This window comes from Neophocaena asiaeorientalis, unplaced genomic scaffold (assembly GCF_003031525.2).
Source record: "Neophocaena asiaeorientalis asiaeorientalis breed wild unplaced genomic scaffold, Neophocaena_asiaeorientalis_V1.1 scaffold147, whole genome shotgun sequence".
NCBI lineage: Eukaryota > Metazoa > Chordata > Mammalia > Artiodactyla > Phocoenidae > Neophocaena > Neophocaena asiaeorientalis.
Genome location: NW_020173758.1, coordinates 6,615,944 through 6,634,537, shown reverse-complemented (window position 1 = coordinate 6,634,537; position 18,594 = coordinate 6,615,944). Strand labels below are relative to the sequence as shown.

Sequence of the window (18,594 nt, the reverse complement as noted above, 5' to 3'; positions counted from 1 at the left end):
TTTCACATATAATTTTTTCAATTACTTTATAAGTTCCTCCTGTACACACATAATATTTTATCTAATCCAAGACTGGCCTCAATAAATAATGATAGTGTGAAAAATAGCTCTATTACAAGTATCTTTAGTTAGTAAACATTTTCATTATAGAAACATAATTTACTGACTCTAATTATTATCTACTATACCTCAATTCCTTCTGAGAAAATAAAAAAAGCAGTGAAGATCAAAAACAGGCCGTTGACAAAACCAGCCAGAACTTCTGCTCTAACATACCTAAAGAAGAGCAAACAACTGAATTAAGTTATTTCTTAAAAATCAAATCACAAATTCACATATATTCAGAGGTCCTAAACCATACTATATGGTTATAAGCAGCCAACAAAGTCCCAGTGTTTATAGTATGTTTTATTGTACATATAGCATAAAATTGAGAAAATAAATTTATTATGAGTTATATTTAACAGCAGAATGCCATAAAATATATAGATTTCTACAAAAGACCTTTTTAGAGTAAGTAGGTTTAGACAGACCTTTCACAGAAATGTAAATCTCAAGCTGCCAGTGGAGAAGGAAGGACAGGACAAGATAAGTGGGCAAAGAAGGAAGGATACAAAGATAAAAAGTAGAAGAAGAGACCTTGAAAAAGGGGTTTTTATAACTTGTTAATTCCTTCTTTTCTAAGAACTCCTTATGCCTTCTGCTTTGTGCCTTTCAGCTTTCAAATCTTTGGCAAGGGGAGCTTTGACTGAAGGAAAACATAATTATTTCTGAATTATCCCAGAGACAACTTCAGATTTATATTTCTATCACTCTTCTTCTAAGATTAATAAATTTAACAAAAACTTTTCAATTCTAGCTTCACATAATGCTAATTAAACTATTTTTAAAATACCTCTCTTTTTCTCCATGGGCTTCTGAAGCTTTCTGCTTCCTACCTCTGTGAAGCATTGGGGAAAGTTTTTATTTTTCCATGACGTATATTTGGCTTAGTTAAAGTCATTAAAACAACTTTAACTTGGCAGTTTTACATGTTCAGACATTATTTAAAGGGTGCTGACAGCAATTAATGACTCTGGTTCTTGAACAATGTAACAGGAGCATCAAAAAGCTAGACTTCCTAGCTTTCTATGTTAATTTCTAGATAATACAATTTTCACTGCAAAAAATATTTTTAAAGAGAAAAAACTCTTTAAAATATACTCCATATGGTTATGTTGAAGCTTGTCTGTTAAGTACATTCCAACATAGTGTATATTTCTACACTCAGAAATACTGCATATGTCTACCTTCTAATACATATATGTGAATTAAATTAATATCTTATTTGTCAAAGTAAACACTTTTTTTTCATTAAATTCAAAGAATTCACTGCCTGCTTTCCACAATCCACACTTAGGAATTTATCTAATATATCAACAGTGTTACTGTCCAAGAAATAAAAAACACTCTCTTTTAACCCACCCTTCTAATCCCATAGCTAATGCTTGATGGAAAGCCTTTTGTCCTTGAGTTCCATTAGATTTCAAGATCAAAGGCAGGATTGTTTTTCAGGCATCTTTTTGTCCCTAATGCTTAGCTTAGTAGGTGCTCCATAAATTCTGATAAATTGTTGGGCTAAAGTGATTTTAATTAGGTTTAATATATTTGCTAAAGTTGACTGCAGGATTAAAATGAAAAACTTGTGAAATCTAGACACACTTGCTTTTCCAAACACACTGTGTTTACCTGAACAGACTGAGTCTTGGAATTAAAACATACGATCCATGAATGTGCTATTGACTATTTAGTATGATGGTATGTGGATTCTTTAGCCAGGGAGAAAAAGATACAAATATATGTACATATGTATATAAGCATGCACATATGCATCTATCTACCTATCAGATATGTATTACTTTTTTTTTTTTTTTTTTTTTTTGCGGTACTTGGGCCTCTCACTGTTGTGGCCACTCCCGTTGCGGAGCACAGGCTCCGGACGCGCAGGCTCAGCAGCCATGGCTCACGGGCCCAGCCACTCCGCAGCACGTGGGATCCTCCCGGACCAGGGCACGAACCCGCGTCCCCTGCATCAGCAGGCGGACTCTCAACCACTGCGCCACCAGGGAAGCCCCAGATATGTATTACTTTTATTCTAGCTTTGCTGTTTCAAAATTAGGAGTGTGACAATACACAGAGATGACTTTACATAAAAAAAATACTGAAAAGTTTTTGCTGCCTTTCAGATTCTGCCTATGGTTTCTACTATTGCAGTCAGCCTGCTATTCTGATCATACTGAATTAGGGGTTTGGGGACTCATCACTGGCTTAGCCTACTCAGTATAATTCTGTTATACTGGCACCTACATTTACTGCTGCTACTTACTACTATAGCAATTACTAATAGTTCCAAATGTTACATCAGCTTTTTTCCCCTAATTTTTCCCTTCTCAAAAGAAAAAAAAGCAAATAAGGAGAAGACAGGATAAACAAATTTAAAAATGTCAAGAATATTACTCTCATATATTTTAGTTAAAGTTGAATCAGTAAAACCTGCTATGGTACTGAAGGTATTCAAAGCTATTTCTAAATACTATCTTATACCAGGAGATTATGCATTCTAAATAGAAAACAATAGATACCCTAAGAATTAAGGAATTGAGGAGAATTCTTACAGTTAGTTACTGTCTATCCAGGAAGATTGCTTAATAAGATACTCTAATTAGATATTTTTATGTAAAATATATATGAATTACTAATTTTCCAACACAAAATTATAACTTCACATACAACCTTTAGTAATTCAAAATATACTTAAGAGTCTTTTGATTATACAATGCCATGGAATAGGTTCTTTTCTGAGCTTTTGAGCTGTTTGGATTTATAAATAAACAGGATCTCTTGCTCTATAAATATAACATAATACTATTTTTTGTCTCACTTTTTATAATGTTACAAGTAATCATATCACTTGGGTTATACCCCAAATCAGCAAGTCCTGTCACAGAATTTCACATATCTCTCTTTTAGCACTTGTCACACAATGTATAGTTATCACAGGATTTTTACAGAACTGTTTCCCCATCAGACCACAAGCTCCTCCGAGGCAGACATCCTATCTTATTCATTTTTATATCATTACAAGTAGCAAAGTATTCAAATCATATTGGGCCCTCGATAAACATCTGAAGAGAACAAGAGCACGTGCAAGGAGCAGAGAGTGTGTAATTACTCAAGAACAAAAGCAAAGCTAGAAAGAAAGAGGAAGTAGTAGGGGAGCACCAGTAGAAGAGAGAACCAGGGGCACAAGGAACAGTGCATGTAAGAGGGTGGATGTGAACGGAAGAGAGAGAATGAGAGGAACTGCACAGGAAAGAAAGTGCACAGGGAAGGAGAATCAGGGAAAGAAAGAAAGAGAGCCTGGGAAAGGGAGAGGAGAAAAAACAACAACTACAGCTGAAGAGGTTAAGGGGTGGGGAAGATGGGATGAGAAAGAGTCAGCGATACAGTGCTACAGCATAGAGGAAGAGTAGGAGAAAGCAAAGAATAAGAGAAAAGAAGAGAGGGAGGGAGAAAGGGAGAATGGAGAGTAGAAGGGAGAGGGAGAGAAAAAGACCATGAGCACAGACCCAAGTAACTAGAAAGAAAGAACAGGAAAGGAGAGAAGGGAGTTTAGAAGTAAAAGGGAGAGAATGAGTATGAGTATGGGGAGACAAATGAGAGATGGAGTGAAAACAGGAAAGACAGCAAAGAAAGGAGGGAGTGCAAGACAGCACTCACAAGGGAAAGCGAGGGGAGGGGAAGAGACACGGCAATAGTCAATAAGTAAGCAGGTTGGGGGGGAGCAGGAACGAGAAAGTGGGTGGGAGAGAGAAAGAGAAAGAGGATATTAGTTTTGAGCGCTACTTATTTACACATAAATATAATTACACTGTAAAACAGTCTATGAGCTCAAAAAAAGAGAGAACACTCAGGCAGAGTAAATCAAATAATAGAAACTCCATTGCTGCTCCCAATCAGAGATGGCAAAAAGCAAACTCTGCCTCTAACGTTACTAGGCTCAGAAGTGAGACCAGCCCCTTCGGCATAAAAACACTTTCCAAATATTTAGTTAATTGTACATATTCAGCAAAAGTAGGGGAAATACTTTACATAAAAGCAGAGCTGAAGACAATAAGTAAACAAAATATCAACCAAAAAAGAAAACTAAAGAAACATGACCATTTTCATATACTGAAACTTTCTCTTTTTCCTCTTTCTTCAAAAAAACACAAAACCAAAAAAATAGATTAAGAGTTGAGAAATTTCCCTATCTAGTAACAATCTCACCTGAAAATTTTTGGCAAAATCAAGATGCAAGAGAACTCAGATGCAAAAAAAAAAAAAGTACACATTGTAGATTCCAATTATATATTGTCCAAAAACAGGCAAAAGTCACCTATGGAGTTAGGAAAGCGAGAAAGTGAGTGTTAAAGAACTAGAAGGAGGCATGAGGGGTTTTCAAGGGTTCAAGTTAGACAATGTATTCAATTGTGAAAATTCATTGAGCTTGAGTTTTATATATTATTTTCTGTATTTCTTATACTTCAATAAAAATGTTTTTAAAAAGTCTTACCCATAAGAGAAAGCATCATTATCTCTCCATTTTGAAATAACGGACGCTGCCAATCCAGCCAAAATAGCAGTGCTATCGAAAAACATGTGAAAAGAGTCGGAAATCAAACCTAAGCTGGAAAAGAACAAACACATTGGCATATTATAATAATAACCAAATAGTAGTCATCCTTTTCTAAAAATCTAAGATCCAGCCTCTGCTCATCAGGAACTAATCTTCTGAAAAGACAACATTAAAATATGATATATTGAAAAACATTAAAGATAATTTTTAAGCATCAAAGAAGAAACCCTCATACCCCTTGCCAAAGGAAAAGCCCAGCTGCTACTGAAAGAAGGATAGGCATCTGTCCGCCCTCTGATGACTAGCTAAGGTCAGCTGTCACTGAAAGAGAAACAGAAAAAAAAGCCATCTGCTACCGGGGGCAAGGCTAAAGCCAGCTTGGGCCCGGGATCTTACACTGATACAAAGCAAAGGTCTGCTGTTGGAAGAGGTGCAGGACCCTTGCTCCTTTTCTTGATACACGGCTGCGGGGAGGGGTGGGGAAAGGGGCAGGAACATTAATAACACCCACTCTGACACTCAGGGGGAAAGGGCCTACCTAATGTTGAGGCTGCAACAGGAGAATGAAATATTCATTCCCCCATTTCCCCACCCAAAGCCTTGCCTAAAGTAAAAGACAACAGCAATCTACCTCTGAGAGTAAAGCAAGAGCACGGAGAGACTCCCTTGTGGCACAGGTATGCAGGGCTTGCTGAAAACTGAGAGTGAAACAAGAACACTGAGAAAACCCTCCAGTACTCAAAATCCTACACTAAGCACAAAGTGGTAGAAGCCTCTGGAAAAATGTGACATCTGTGGCTTGTTGACATTAACTACCAATATACCACAACACAAAAGCCCAGCTCAACTATTGATCAGATAAGTTCAAAACCCCCATGCTGACAAAACAAAACAAAACAAAACAAAAAGGGCGTGCACGTTTCTGGGCACAAATATTACTAACCTCAGTCTCTATTACTCTTTAAACATAATATGCAGCACTCAATAAATATTTATAAGGCATATAACAAGATCAAGGAAACAAAATAATAAGACCCATTGTTAAGAGCTGAAACAGTCAACAGAATCAGAAGCAGAAAAGTCCCAGAGATTAGATTGTAATAGGGGCTTTAAAACAAATATGATTAATATGTTAAAGGACGTGGTACAAAGCTGGAGAAAATTTATGAATGAACAGGGACTTTCCACAGAGATAGAAACTATAAAATAATCAAATGGAAGTGATAAAAACTTATAAAATATCATAGTATTAAAGATTAAAAATAATATACATGGGCTTCTGAGCAGACAGGACACAGAGAGAAAGCATCAGGTCAAAACAAATTATCCAAAGTAAAACACAAAGAAGAAAAGGAATGAAAAAGAAAAAAAAATAAAAAAGAACATTCAAAACCTATCAAACAGACTAAAATACAGGTATTTGGATTCTCAGCAATAGAGAAGAAAGAATAGGGTAGAAAGAGCATTTAAAGAGAAAATGTTTGAAGAGTTTCCCAAAATTAATGAAAAACAAAAACAAATCACATATCCAAGAAGCTTAATGAAGTACCAGCAAGGGAAAAACCCTACATACCTCACAAATTGCTGAACACCCAACAGAAAGAGAAAATCTTGAAAACAACCAAAAAAAGAAAGAAAGAAAAATTGGATACAGAAAAACAAAGATAAGATTAATAGCATATTTTGCATCAGAAACTACTCAAGGCAGAAGGCAGTGAAGCAATGTCTTTAAAGTATTGAAAGAAAAAAAAAGCGTCAACCTAAAATTCTATATCTAGCAAAATATCTTTCAAAAATGAAGATAAAATAGATTTTTAATACAACCAAAACAGAGAGAATTCACTGCCAGCAGATCTGAACTACAAGAATAAAAAGTTCTTTAAGTCCAATATGATACCAGATGGAAACTTAGCCTTGTATGATGATCACTGAAAATGATAAATAGGTGTAAAAATATTAAAAATAACTTTATTTTAGTATCTTTAAAAGATAATTGAGAATAGAAGAAAAGAGGAAAAAACAATAACCAAAAATTGGTTCTTTGGAAATATCAGTAAAATTCACAACCTTTAAATAAACTGACCAAGAAAAAAGAGAAAGGGCTCAAAGTACTAAAATCAGCAATGAAAGTGAGATACTACTACTGACTTTATAGAAATAAGAAGGATTATAAGAAAATACTATGAACAACTAAATATAAACCAATAAATTAGATAACTTAGATGAAATAAACAAATTCCTAGAAACAATCTAGCAAAACTGGGTCAAAAAAAAATCTAAATAGATTTATAACAAGGAAACAGATTAATAATTTTAAAACTTTCAACAAAGAAAAGCCCAGGCCCAGATGGCTTCACTGATAAATCCTACCAAACATTTAAAGAACAATAAATATCAATCCCTGGGCTTCCCTGGTGGCGCAGTGGTTGAGAGTCCGCCTGCTGATGCAGGGGACGCGGGTTCGTGCCCTGGCCCAGGAGGATCCCACGTGTCGCGGAGCAGCTGGGCCCGTGAGCCATGGCCGCTGAGCCTGCGTGTCCGGAGCCTGTGCTCCACAACAGGAGAGGCCACAGCAGTGAGAGGCCTGCATACCGCAAAAAAAAAAAAAAAATTCAATCCCTTACAAACTCTTCCAAAAAGCAAAAGATGAAGGAATACTTCCCAACTCATTGTATAAGCATTACCCTGATACCAAAATCAGACAAAAGACACCACAAGAAAAGAAACTACAGACAAGTATTTTTTGTAAATACACACACAAGAATCTTCAACAAAATACTAGCAAATTAAATTCAGCAATATATAAAAGAGTATACACCACAACCAAGTGGGATTTATCCCAACAATGCAAGGTTGGTTAACTAAATGAAAATCAATCAATATACTACATCATATCAATGGAATGAAGGACAAAACCCACATAATCATCTTAATAGATGCAGAAAAGCATTTCACAAAATCCAACACTTTTATGATGAAAACACTCAACAAACTTGCTATAGAGGGAACTTCCTGGACTGATAAATGGCATCTACGAAAACCCCACAGCTAACATCAGCATCACTAGTGGCCAAAGACTGAATGCTTTCCCCTAAGATCAGGTACAAGATAAAAACGTCCCCTTACCACTTCTATTTAACATTGTACTAGAGGGTGTAACAAGGGCAATTAGGCAGGAACTGAAATGAAAGGCACCCAGACTGGAAGGGAAGGAGTAAAACTATCTCTATTTGCAAATGGCATGATCTTGTATATACAAAATCTTAAAGACTCTACTAAAAAACTATTAGAACTAATAAATGAGTCTGGCAAGGTTGCAGGATACAAGATCAACATACAAAAATGAATTATATTCCTATATAATGTGATGCACAAAAATGAAATTTTAAAAATTTCCATTTATAATAGCATCAAAAAGAATAAAATAATTGGGAATAAATTTAACAAAAAAAAGTATAAAAGCTATACTCTGGAAACTATAAAATATTGTTGGAAAAAAATTGAAGACCTAAATAAATAGAAAGACGTCCATGTTTATGGATCAGAAGACAATACTGTTAAGATGGCAATACTTCTTCAATTGATCTACAGATTCAACTCACTCTCCATCAAAATCCCAGCTGACCCCTTTGGAGAAATTGACAAGCTGATCTTAAAACTCATATGGAAAAGCAAGAGATATAGAATAGCCAAAACAATATTGAAAAAGAAAAGCAAAGTTGGAGGACTCACACTCCCTAATTTCAAAACTTATTATAAAGCTACAGAAATCAAAACAATGTGGCACTGGAATAAGAATAAACGTATAGATCAGTAGAATGGAATTTAGAGTTCAGAAATAAACCCTCACACATTTATGGTCAACTGTTTGTTGACAAGGATGCCAAAATAGTTCAATGGTGGAAAGAATAGTGTTTGCAACACTGACACAACTGGATATCCACATGCAGGAAATGATTTTTGACCCTTACTTCATATTATACACAAGGGTTAACCTAAAATGGATCAAAGACCTAAACATAAACGCTAACGTATTCACAACCTTGGATTGGGCAATGGTTTCTTATGTATGATATCAAAAGCACAAGCAAAAGAAAAAAAGTAACAGACTGGACATCATTGAAATTTTAAAACTTCCATGCTTCAAAGGACATATAAACAAAGTGAAATGACAGTACACAAGTGGGAGGAAATATCTGCCAATCATATATCTGACAAGGGGCTTATATCCAGAATATATGAATAATTCTTACAAATCTTCAAAAAGAGAAATTATCCAATTTTTTAAATGAACAAAGGATCTGAATAGACATTTCTCCAAAGAAACATACAAATGCCCAATCAGCACTAGAAAAGTTACTCAGCATAATTAACTACAATGCAGGGAAATGCAAATCAAAACAATGAGAAACAACTTCACATGCACTATGATGACTACAATAAAAAAGCCCAATAATCCCAAGTGTTGGTGGAGAAACTGGAACCCTCACACACTGCTGGAATAGTATTTGGTAATAAAAATAAATGAAATACTGATACATGTAGAACATGGATAACCCTTGAAACCATTATGCTAACTGAAATAAACTGTCACAAAAGATCACATGCAAATGATTCCATTTATATGAAATGTTAAGAATAGGCAAATATATAGAGATAGAAAATAGATTAGTGATTGCCTAGAATTGGGGCAGATCAGGAGATGAGAGAATTGGAGGATGATGGCTAGGGGTGCAAGGTTTCCTTTTGCAGTAATAAAAGTGTTCCAATATGGACTGTTGTGATGGTTTTACAACTCTGTGAATACTATACTAAAAGCCATTCAATAGTAGACAATAAATGGAAGAATTTTAAGGTATATGAATTGTATCTCAATAAAGCTGTTTTAAAAAACCATATCTGACAGTCTAAGGCAGGGTGAGCAATCTATGGCCCACAAGCCAAACCTGGACCACCATTCATTTTTGTAAATAAAGTTTTACTGAAACACAGTTACGCTCATCTGCTTATACACTGTCTATGGCTGCTTCTGTGCTGTAACAGTAGAATGGAGAAACTGTAACAGAGATCTTATGACCCTTAAAGCCTAAAATATTTATTATCTGCTGTCAACAGAAAAGGTTTGCTAACCTCCGGTATAAAGCCAAAATAGGAACACTGTATTGTAGGGTTTATGTAAACGTGAAGTGTATGACAATAATAGCATGCAGGGACTTCGCTGGTGGCACAGTGGTTGGGAGTCCACCTGCCAATGCAGGGGACATGGGTTTGATCCCTGGTCCGGGAGGATCCCACACGCCGCAGAGCAACTAAGCCCGTGCCCCACAACTACTGAAGCCCACACACCTAGAGCCCGTGTTCCGCAATGGGAGAAGCCACAGCAATAAGAAGCCCACGCACAGCAACGAAGACCCAAGACAGCCAAAAAAAAAAAAAAAAAATTAATAATAATAATAGCATACAGGATAGAAGGAAATGGAAGTGTATTATTATAAAGTTCTTACAAGATACATGAAGCAACATATTATTTGTGATGTTAAAGATTTGTATTATACATGCTTTAAAAAAAAGCTACTGGGGGGGTGGGGCAGGAAATCCTATTGGGCAGAGGATCCTGTACCAACACAAAGCAGATGTTTTGCTCTGACCAAAGAAGGAGCAGGAAACTCACTCTCACCCAAGACCATCTACATAAATGTGACAGACTTTAGCTGTCACCAAAGGAAGGAAAAAATGTCAAAAACAAACAAACAAACAAAAGAAAAACAAACCAAAAAACATACCCTTGAGGCCCAGACTCACAGGGCCTGCCTAAGACTGAGGCTTGGTCAAGTTAATGAATGCCCCTCTGCCCTCACCACAAACCTTACACTGAGTAACAATCAACAGCAGTCTATAGCTCGGCAGGGGGAGGGTGCATTGAGCATGAAGAGAGAACTTCTGTGACACATGCATATGAAGAATACTGGAAACAAAAGGCCTAATCGCCTGTCGGAAGATGCATGCCTATTCCTAGTCATAAATACTACTACCTCAATATCTACTGATCTCTACTCACAATGTCAAGGCTTTGATCAAAAATTTCAAGAAACACAAAAAATAGCAAGCAAAATAACTCGTTGTGAAGAGATAAAGCAGTCTACAGAACCAGACCAAGATGCTGGCCCAGATACTGGAACTATCAGAACTATAATTAATACATTAAAGGATCTATGGAAAAGGTGGGGAAAAATGCATGAATCAATGCGAAATTTCAGCAGAGAAATGGGAAGTACAAAAAAAAAAAAAGATTAAATGGAAATGCTAGAAACAAAAAACAAGGCATCAGAGATGAAGAATTCTTCCACTTGGCTTATCAGCAGACTGGACAGAGCTGAGGAAAGAAATCAGGAAACTTTAGCAAGCATATTGGCAGCTCAATCTTTAAAAAGCAAGAAGCATCAGAATGGTTAAGAGCACTACTTCTGAAGTCAGAGTATCTGGGTTCAAACCCCAGCTCTACCATTTATTAATTCTGTGACTGTGAAGTTGTTTAACTACTTTGGACCTCAATTTCTTAGCCATCATTTAAACAGGTGACAGTAAAAAATGTCATAAACGTTAAAACTGAATTAATATACGTGAAACACTTATCACAGTGCTTGTCACATTAAAGCCACATCGATATTCCCATTATTACTATTATTATTAATATGAATACCTTATAATATCTAGTATTCCCAGTATGATCTATAGCTCTCAATATTTGGTTATATGCTACAGCTTTCTTCAATTGTAAGTGCTACAAACTAAAAGTCAAAAACATTCTTCATAGAAGTTGAAAAAGCAGTTTTTACATTTCCTTATAATTTAGGATAATTATAAAATTAGAAACAAGTAAAGCACATTACTCACCCACACAGAAAGGAACAAAAATTTATAAATTTCTCAAAAATCATTATAAAGTATTTTGAAAATGTCTTAAGTTTTATCATGAACCTTGTATATTTTATTCAACTATATATAGATTCATAAGATAGTTTAAGTATCGTCTATACTTATCTGATACCCAACTCAAAGCAGAATAAGAAATAGTGAATAAATGAAAAGGCTGAGTGAGAAAATCAAAACCTGAGAACAAGGTAAGGTTCTTGCTATCCAAGCAATCCTCTCAGATTTAGTTATTTTAAGATTTTCCTTGGATAGTTAGATCACCGTAAAACTACACACTTGGCCCTTAATAGCTTTTTAACACTGAAAATAATAATTTAATTATATTTTGAGGTATGAAAGACCCGAAGAATATCTCTGTAAGGTGTTATAAAACCAATAAAAACATTGTTTAGGATTTTTTCTATGCTCTGATAAAGGACTGATATGGAAAGCTATTTTTAAAATTTGGTTTCAGAAAACTCTGTCTCTATTCTGATAAAATATTGTTGTGGTGTTGCAGTAAAACCTGACAATGAGAATCTTTACCCACCCTGCCTTGATTTCATGAGATTTTATAACCGAATTTAAAAGTCAATTTCAGCAACGACATTAGGCTACATATTTAATAGGTTTATTTTTTTCTCTGTATATGTGGTTTTTAAAGTTTTTATTTCTTAATTGGAGGGTTTTATTATATATATGACTTTTATTCTAAATAACTGCAAATTAGTTGTAGAAGAAGGCAAGTTTTCATGCTAAATAAATATAAATTTTAAAAGTTACTGATTTATTGATCTACATATATTAGTGCAAGAAAAGGGTAAACTTCTACTGTATACTACAGCAATCAAGTTCCCTTTTAAAGAGGCTTAGATATAGCATGGCAATTTTAATACTCATCAAAATGAGATTTTGATTTCATTTAAACTTTAAGTAAATTTAATTGTCATTAAAGTGTTATTTTATTTTTAGCATAACATAAAACATGATTCTACCTGAAATAATACTTCCTCTTCTGAGGTGGTAGAACATCATGTTCTCTTAAAGCATTGTGATATGAGATCTTTTCACCTAAACCTGATATCATGATTGGAAAATTACTTAGTTACAACTATGTAGGCAAACTCATGTGAAAAAAGTCTACTTCTAGTTCTCTGCTCACTTATTATATGTCAAAATAGTGTTCATGAGGAATGTCAATTTTGCTGCTCATCTTCAATATCAGTAAATGTTTCTGATTGTGAATTATCACTTAAATTACATGGCACAAAATTCCTTAGAAAATAAAGGTAGCATAGAGAATATTTAAGGTTATATGAGTTACACATCAAATGTGACTTGATTAAAAAAATTAGTTGCTAAAAGCAGCCTCCTCGTTTTAGGCTCCTATCTTTAAACACTAAATATTAAAATGTATTTTTAAACATTTTTTTTAAGTGACCACTTTCTAAGGACATTTTTATAAAGAAAACTTCTTAGGATATAAAAAAGAAACCTGATCACTGAAGCAAAATATAATAAATGTGAACAGAACATTTGGCAAAAGAAACTTATGAAATGGATTTTATTTAAGGTCTATGAAGGAAAAAACAAAGAAAGGGAGAAAGAACCTATAAATTAAGAGGTATGAGACATATCAACCAAATACCATTGATCTTGTTTAAATTCTGATTTGTAAAACCAACTTTAAAAAGAATTTATTTAATAAGGGACATGTGAACACTCACTGGACATTTGATATTAATAAATTATTAATTTTTATAGGTCACAATGACATCAGATTATGTTAAAAAGGGGGGCTCTTATGTTTTAGACTCAACTGAAGTAGTTATGGAAGAAAATATACTATATCTGGTATCTGCATTAAAACAATTCAATGGTGACAAGTGTAACAGATGAAACAAAATAGGCCACATGTTAATAAACATTAAAGCTGGGTGATGGATACATGAAGTCCACTAAACTCTCTACTTTTATATACATTTTCCACAATAAAAAAATTTTTAAAGGTCTACTGGTAACTAGGCTAACAGAATATTTACAGTGGTTGTTAGACATTAATTCAAAATCAAAGAAAGGGAATCATCAACTTGGGTTCCATGAGATAGAAAGGGGAAAAGAAACTATCAACTATCGATTAATTAGCAAGAATTAGAAAATCCTTAGAATCCTGATATTTGTATAAGTTGTTAAACTAATGAGAGTTACAATGAAAAACCCACAACTCCACTACATTCCATATAACCCTTTACTCTAAAGAAAAATTCTCAGCACAATGGAATCGAAATCGAATCGAAATCTACATTTTTAAAGTAGAAAAAAAAACTATAGAAAAGCAAAAGTCATAACCATAACCTGGTAAGTAATGTCTTTTGGGAAGAGAAGGGAAAAGTTGATAAAAGTCTAAGACATTGAAAATTTTTAATGCTATAGAAAAATACGTAACTAATGGAAGCCTTTTTCTTAACCAAGGAAGTACTTTACAAACATATGCTATGACATACTTTATAAGAAGTAGGACCAAATGAGTGACTGGTATGGCCTAAAACATTTCTTTAACACATAATTACTTCGCTAATACAAAGACATTTGCCTTTAGAGTTAAATGAGTTTCCTCTATATCTAAGGGGGAAAATGGTTGTAACAGCTTTGGTAGAAAGTATCACTGAAATTAAGAATTTTAAGACAGTGAAGTAAAAATAAAATAGAAGAGCATAAAAACAAAGAAAGCAAACTATATTAAGATACTTGGGAAAGAATCACCGTATAGTAGAAAATACTTGTATAACAGGTACTTCTAGGCTCTTCTGCTACTCTGGAAAGTAAAAAACTCCCTAGGCCTCCTATACTTTTCCACCTGTAGAAGAGGTCAGACCGGCTTATTTCTCTTTCTAGTCCCACTTCATGAGCCTACATATTCCCTTTCTTCATTAGTGAAAAATCCTTGACTTTCAGCAGAATACCTGGTTGACTGGAGCAAATATGGCATTTGCAACTGGACATGAACATGTCACAAAGGTTGAGCCACTGAAATATCAGTGAAAACTGTTATGTGTTAGCGTCCAGATAAATCTCCTTAAAAGACACTTTACATACTTTTTCATTCTGGACATTCTGCTGCTAGGGATGGCTGGAACTCTAATAGCCACTTTGGAAATAAAGTTTTATCTTGTTTAGGCAATCACTAATTTGGGGTTTTTCTAAAACTTGAGAAAGAACTTAATCCTAGATGGTACAAAACACATTGTTTACATATACCATTCTATCATGAGATTAGTTACTCAACGATAAATAAGTAAATGAAAATAAATGCTAGAAGGAAAAGAACCCTAGAAGGGAAGATCACATATGGTATTCCCACCATTTTCCTACTAAGAATAGGAAGGGTTTAATGTCCCCCTCACCCTGCCCCAAATGGGGTAGTTAGCATGGTTAGTTTAGGGAGATTAATTCCATATATTCATTATTCCTTCAATATTTCATTCTGTAAACATGTATTAAGCATACTATGCACCAACTACTAAGGTGCCTGACAGAAGAGATCCCATTTTAATAAAGTTTACATTCTAGTAGAAAGGTAAAAGGCACTGGATATTTAATGAGGGAAAATATACAAAGAGCTTAGCTATTCTCCACTGATGACACATTTTCACCAACAAAAATATAAACCAAGTATAATTAAGCTCTTATTTAAAATGAAGGTGTTGAATAAGAACCAAAACTATTTAACATTTGTTGCAACTAGATCAAATGTTTCTAAGAACCTTTATTCATGAAGAGAAAGAATGTTTCATCTATCTTTTAATTCCATAATGGAAAAAAACCCTTGACATTTCATAACATCTTGAAACTTAACTTTTACATAATGCAAAAGAACACAGAAATGACTATGACAAAAACAAAAAACAAGTTTTGGTAACAAATTTACTCAAGGAACTTAAAATCTAATTGAACCTTCAGGAACAGAGATAATCTAGTCATATAAAGAAATCGTTGATCAGTCAACAAAGGGGCTCAAAATTTGTTGTGTCTAAATAAGACAAAAAGCCAGATTATGAAAAGGCCCAAGCAATTTCCAAGTCTGCCAAGGCTTCAACGGGAACACATTTGTTCCCCCAATTAGCTGATAAAAATTAATATTGGGGGAAAAATGACTGTGGATGTGGAGGTTAACATAAAAATGTATACCTGCTAATTAATCTAGGCATGACAGACAGTGGTTCAGAGCTAGACTGCAAATCTGTAAGATATAACACAAAGGGAGTAAACTGGAGGAGAAAAGGCCTAAAATTAAAAGAACAAGCTACCTGAGGGCAGAACAAGTCATGCATCACTGATGTTTTCCTTATGTACTGATGAATAGATTAATGGCTTAGAAAACAATGGTTTTAGTAATTTCCTCAAGGGATCTCTACAGATCAAAAGAATTACTTTCCATCAAGAGATGGTTTAGGCACTTCAAATATGAATCCCTTGAACAAGACATTTCACATAGTAATTTATGCAATGGAAAGCCATAGTGAAATATAATGTATTGTAATATAAAGTAATTGTAGCAAAACTGTATGTAGGCAAACCACAATACAGCCAGCACATATACCACAATATGGCATAATTTAGGAAAAAGAAAATATAATATAAATATCGCATATTTATAATAAAGTATGATTATTTCAATACAAGTTAAGACAATAGAGTGCTTTTAACATGTATATTAACATGTAATATATTGAAGGGTGTTAATATTACAGGACACATATACCGGATTCCCAGAGGATTAAAAATGGTTATTACATATATTGACATTTTATTATGTTTCAGTATGCCTTTTACACTTAAGTGGTGACTAAACCAATAACTGTCATAATCTGCTGAGTATTTTTTTTTTTTTTTTGTGGTACGTGGGCCTCGCACTGTTGTGGCCTCTCCCGTTGCGGAGCACAGGCTCCGGACGCACAGGCTCGGCGGCCACGGCTCACGGGCCCAGCCGCTCCACGGCATGTGGGATCTTCCCGGACTGGGGCCCGAACCCGTGTCCCCTGCATCGGCAGGCGGACTCTCAACCACTGCGCCACCAGGGAAGCCCTGCTGAGTATTTTTGATAAAACTGAATTTAATTTAAATTTGAATTTAAAACTGAATTTAATTTAAATTTGAATTTAAAAGTCCACGTTTTCATATGAAAGTATACATGTCACAAAAACTGGTGGTATCACCTAATGTCATTGTTCAATCTCAATAGAGATAAAAATCAAGAACAGCAATTCTCTCTGAAAATGGACCTTAAAGGACAGAGACTAAGTCTATTTAATTAATAGTAAATAAAGCATAGATGGTATAGGTTCTTATTTTGGGGTCCAAGACCTATCTCAAGAAACCCAAGAAAAAACTTAAGTTTTATATAAAATTTTGAAGTGTTGGCTATTATGAGATTCTCAAATGAGTATGATATTTAAAGAGGAATCAGTACACCGACAAGTGAGATGATCTTATCGTTGCTGAACAATTTTATAAGACCTTAAGTTATTCAACAGCAAACACCTGGATAACAGTACTGCATCTTCACAGTTACACTGGATAGACCTCTTTCCATTGCAGTTAAAAACAAAAACAAAAACAACCAAAGGTGACACCAAAAACCATCAACTCAAGAGATGTAAGGCTTTTAGAAAACTATATGGGATCTTCTACCACAGTCAAGACCAAAGGAAAATCATGATACAGTTTCAGCATAAAATTAAAAGAGAATGAAAACATGTTTCTTTGGATATCCCCTTTATAAACCTCTTCCTGGTTTCAAGACCTAATAACAAACTAAGTAGAACATCTCAGATATTCCCTCTCGGAATTTTATGGGTGAATCCCAAATGCCACTCCCCCACAGAGTGGCAGGAAACGCGTTTCTCCCAATTCCAAGAAAGTGGACAAAACTAAGGTGTGTAAGGACAAAAGACTCTCTCCATCTGTCAAAATGAGGAGGGGACTTGTCACTCCGGTTTGACGGAGTGGGGGGAAGTGGGAAAAGGAAGAGGGGACCTAAATCTTAACTGCTGCACGTGATGGCCTCGGCTCTTGAGAAATGTAACCGTGCCAGATTGGTGTGGATATGAGAAAGCAACTCAGCAGCAGAGGTAGTGGCAAGGGCAAGAGCTGAACCTCCTGGTGAGGAGCTACGTGGCATTAAGCAAACAGTGCTTCGTCTCCCCCACCCGCTGCTTCCGCCCCAACCCTTTTCCCCTTTGGTTACCAGTTGCTCCAGATGCCGTACAGTAGTTCAACAAAAGCGAAAGAGAGGTTCAGGCACAGGAAGAAAAACAGGTTCCGAGACGTCTTGTCCGACAGGATAGACCTAAGCATGACACAAGTAGGGAATAGCCGGGAAAGTCAGAGGAGTGCCGGACCAGGAGGTTGGGTTCCCCTTTCAGGACCCTCCCAGTCCACCCGTTCCTGTCCTCACACGAACGAGGGTGTCCCTGACGCTCCCTCCCTGGACCTCGGGCCATCCTTAAGTCTGGGCCTTTTCCCCTTCTGCCGGACACCCCATTCCCGCAAATACGGCACCCCGCACCTAAACCAGCCTGAGATCTTGCCGAACAGATTGAACTTAGGTGGTTTGTATTCATCGTCCTTGATGGACAGGGGCAACATCTTCTCTGCCCGGCGAAGGGCCGGGTCTACTCCCCTCTAGTAGTGGCTCCGTGGGTGATGGTAGTGACAGTGGTGACGCCTCAGATGGGAATCTGGGAATCCCGCTTGCCCCGGGCCGCGCGCGGCTTCGAGACAGACAGACTCAGACACACACCGGAGAACCCGCCGACTTCCGGCCCAAGCCGCGCAACGCGTCCTGGGACGGGAAAGGGGGAAGGCGGGGCCGAGGGAGGGGCGTGCGCGGTGGGGCGGGGCTTACGACGAGGGTCGCGTTGCGCGAGTTTTGCTGGGGGCATGAAGAGTTGGCAACTATTAAGTGGTCTAAAGGGCCGACTTGGAGTGGAGTCCCGCCACCTGGACTCAGGAAGAAAATCCTG

At 36.0% G+C, this 18,594-nt stretch overlaps 1 protein-coding gene across 3 annotated transcripts in view; it reads right to left on the bottom strand.

Annotated features, from left to right (window-relative positions):
• SLC30A7 (solute carrier family 30 member 7) overlaps nucleotides 1-18,392 on the bottom strand; it is an 83,337-nt gene extending 64,945 nt beyond the window's left edge. The window contains exons 1-4 of one of the 3 annotated variants that reach the window (XM_024751240.1): nucleotides 18,138-18,392; nucleotides 17,817-17,918; nucleotides 4,595-4,708; nucleotides 189-276 (exon numbers count right to left, since the gene is read on the bottom strand). In XM_024751240.1, coding sequence (XP_024607008.1) covers nucleotides 189-276; nucleotides 4,595-4,708; nucleotides 17,817-17,918; nucleotides 18,138-18,217 — 384 coding nt within the window. In that variant the 5' untranslated portion in view covers nucleotides 18,218-18,392. The remainder of the gene's footprint in view (nucleotides 1-188; nucleotides 277-4,594; nucleotides 4,709-17,816; nucleotides 17,919-18,137) is intronic. The other 2 variants (XM_024751241.1, XM_024751242.1) reach the window with 2 other exon arrangements.
• Between the last annotated feature and the right edge of the window lie 202 nt (nucleotides 18,393-18,594).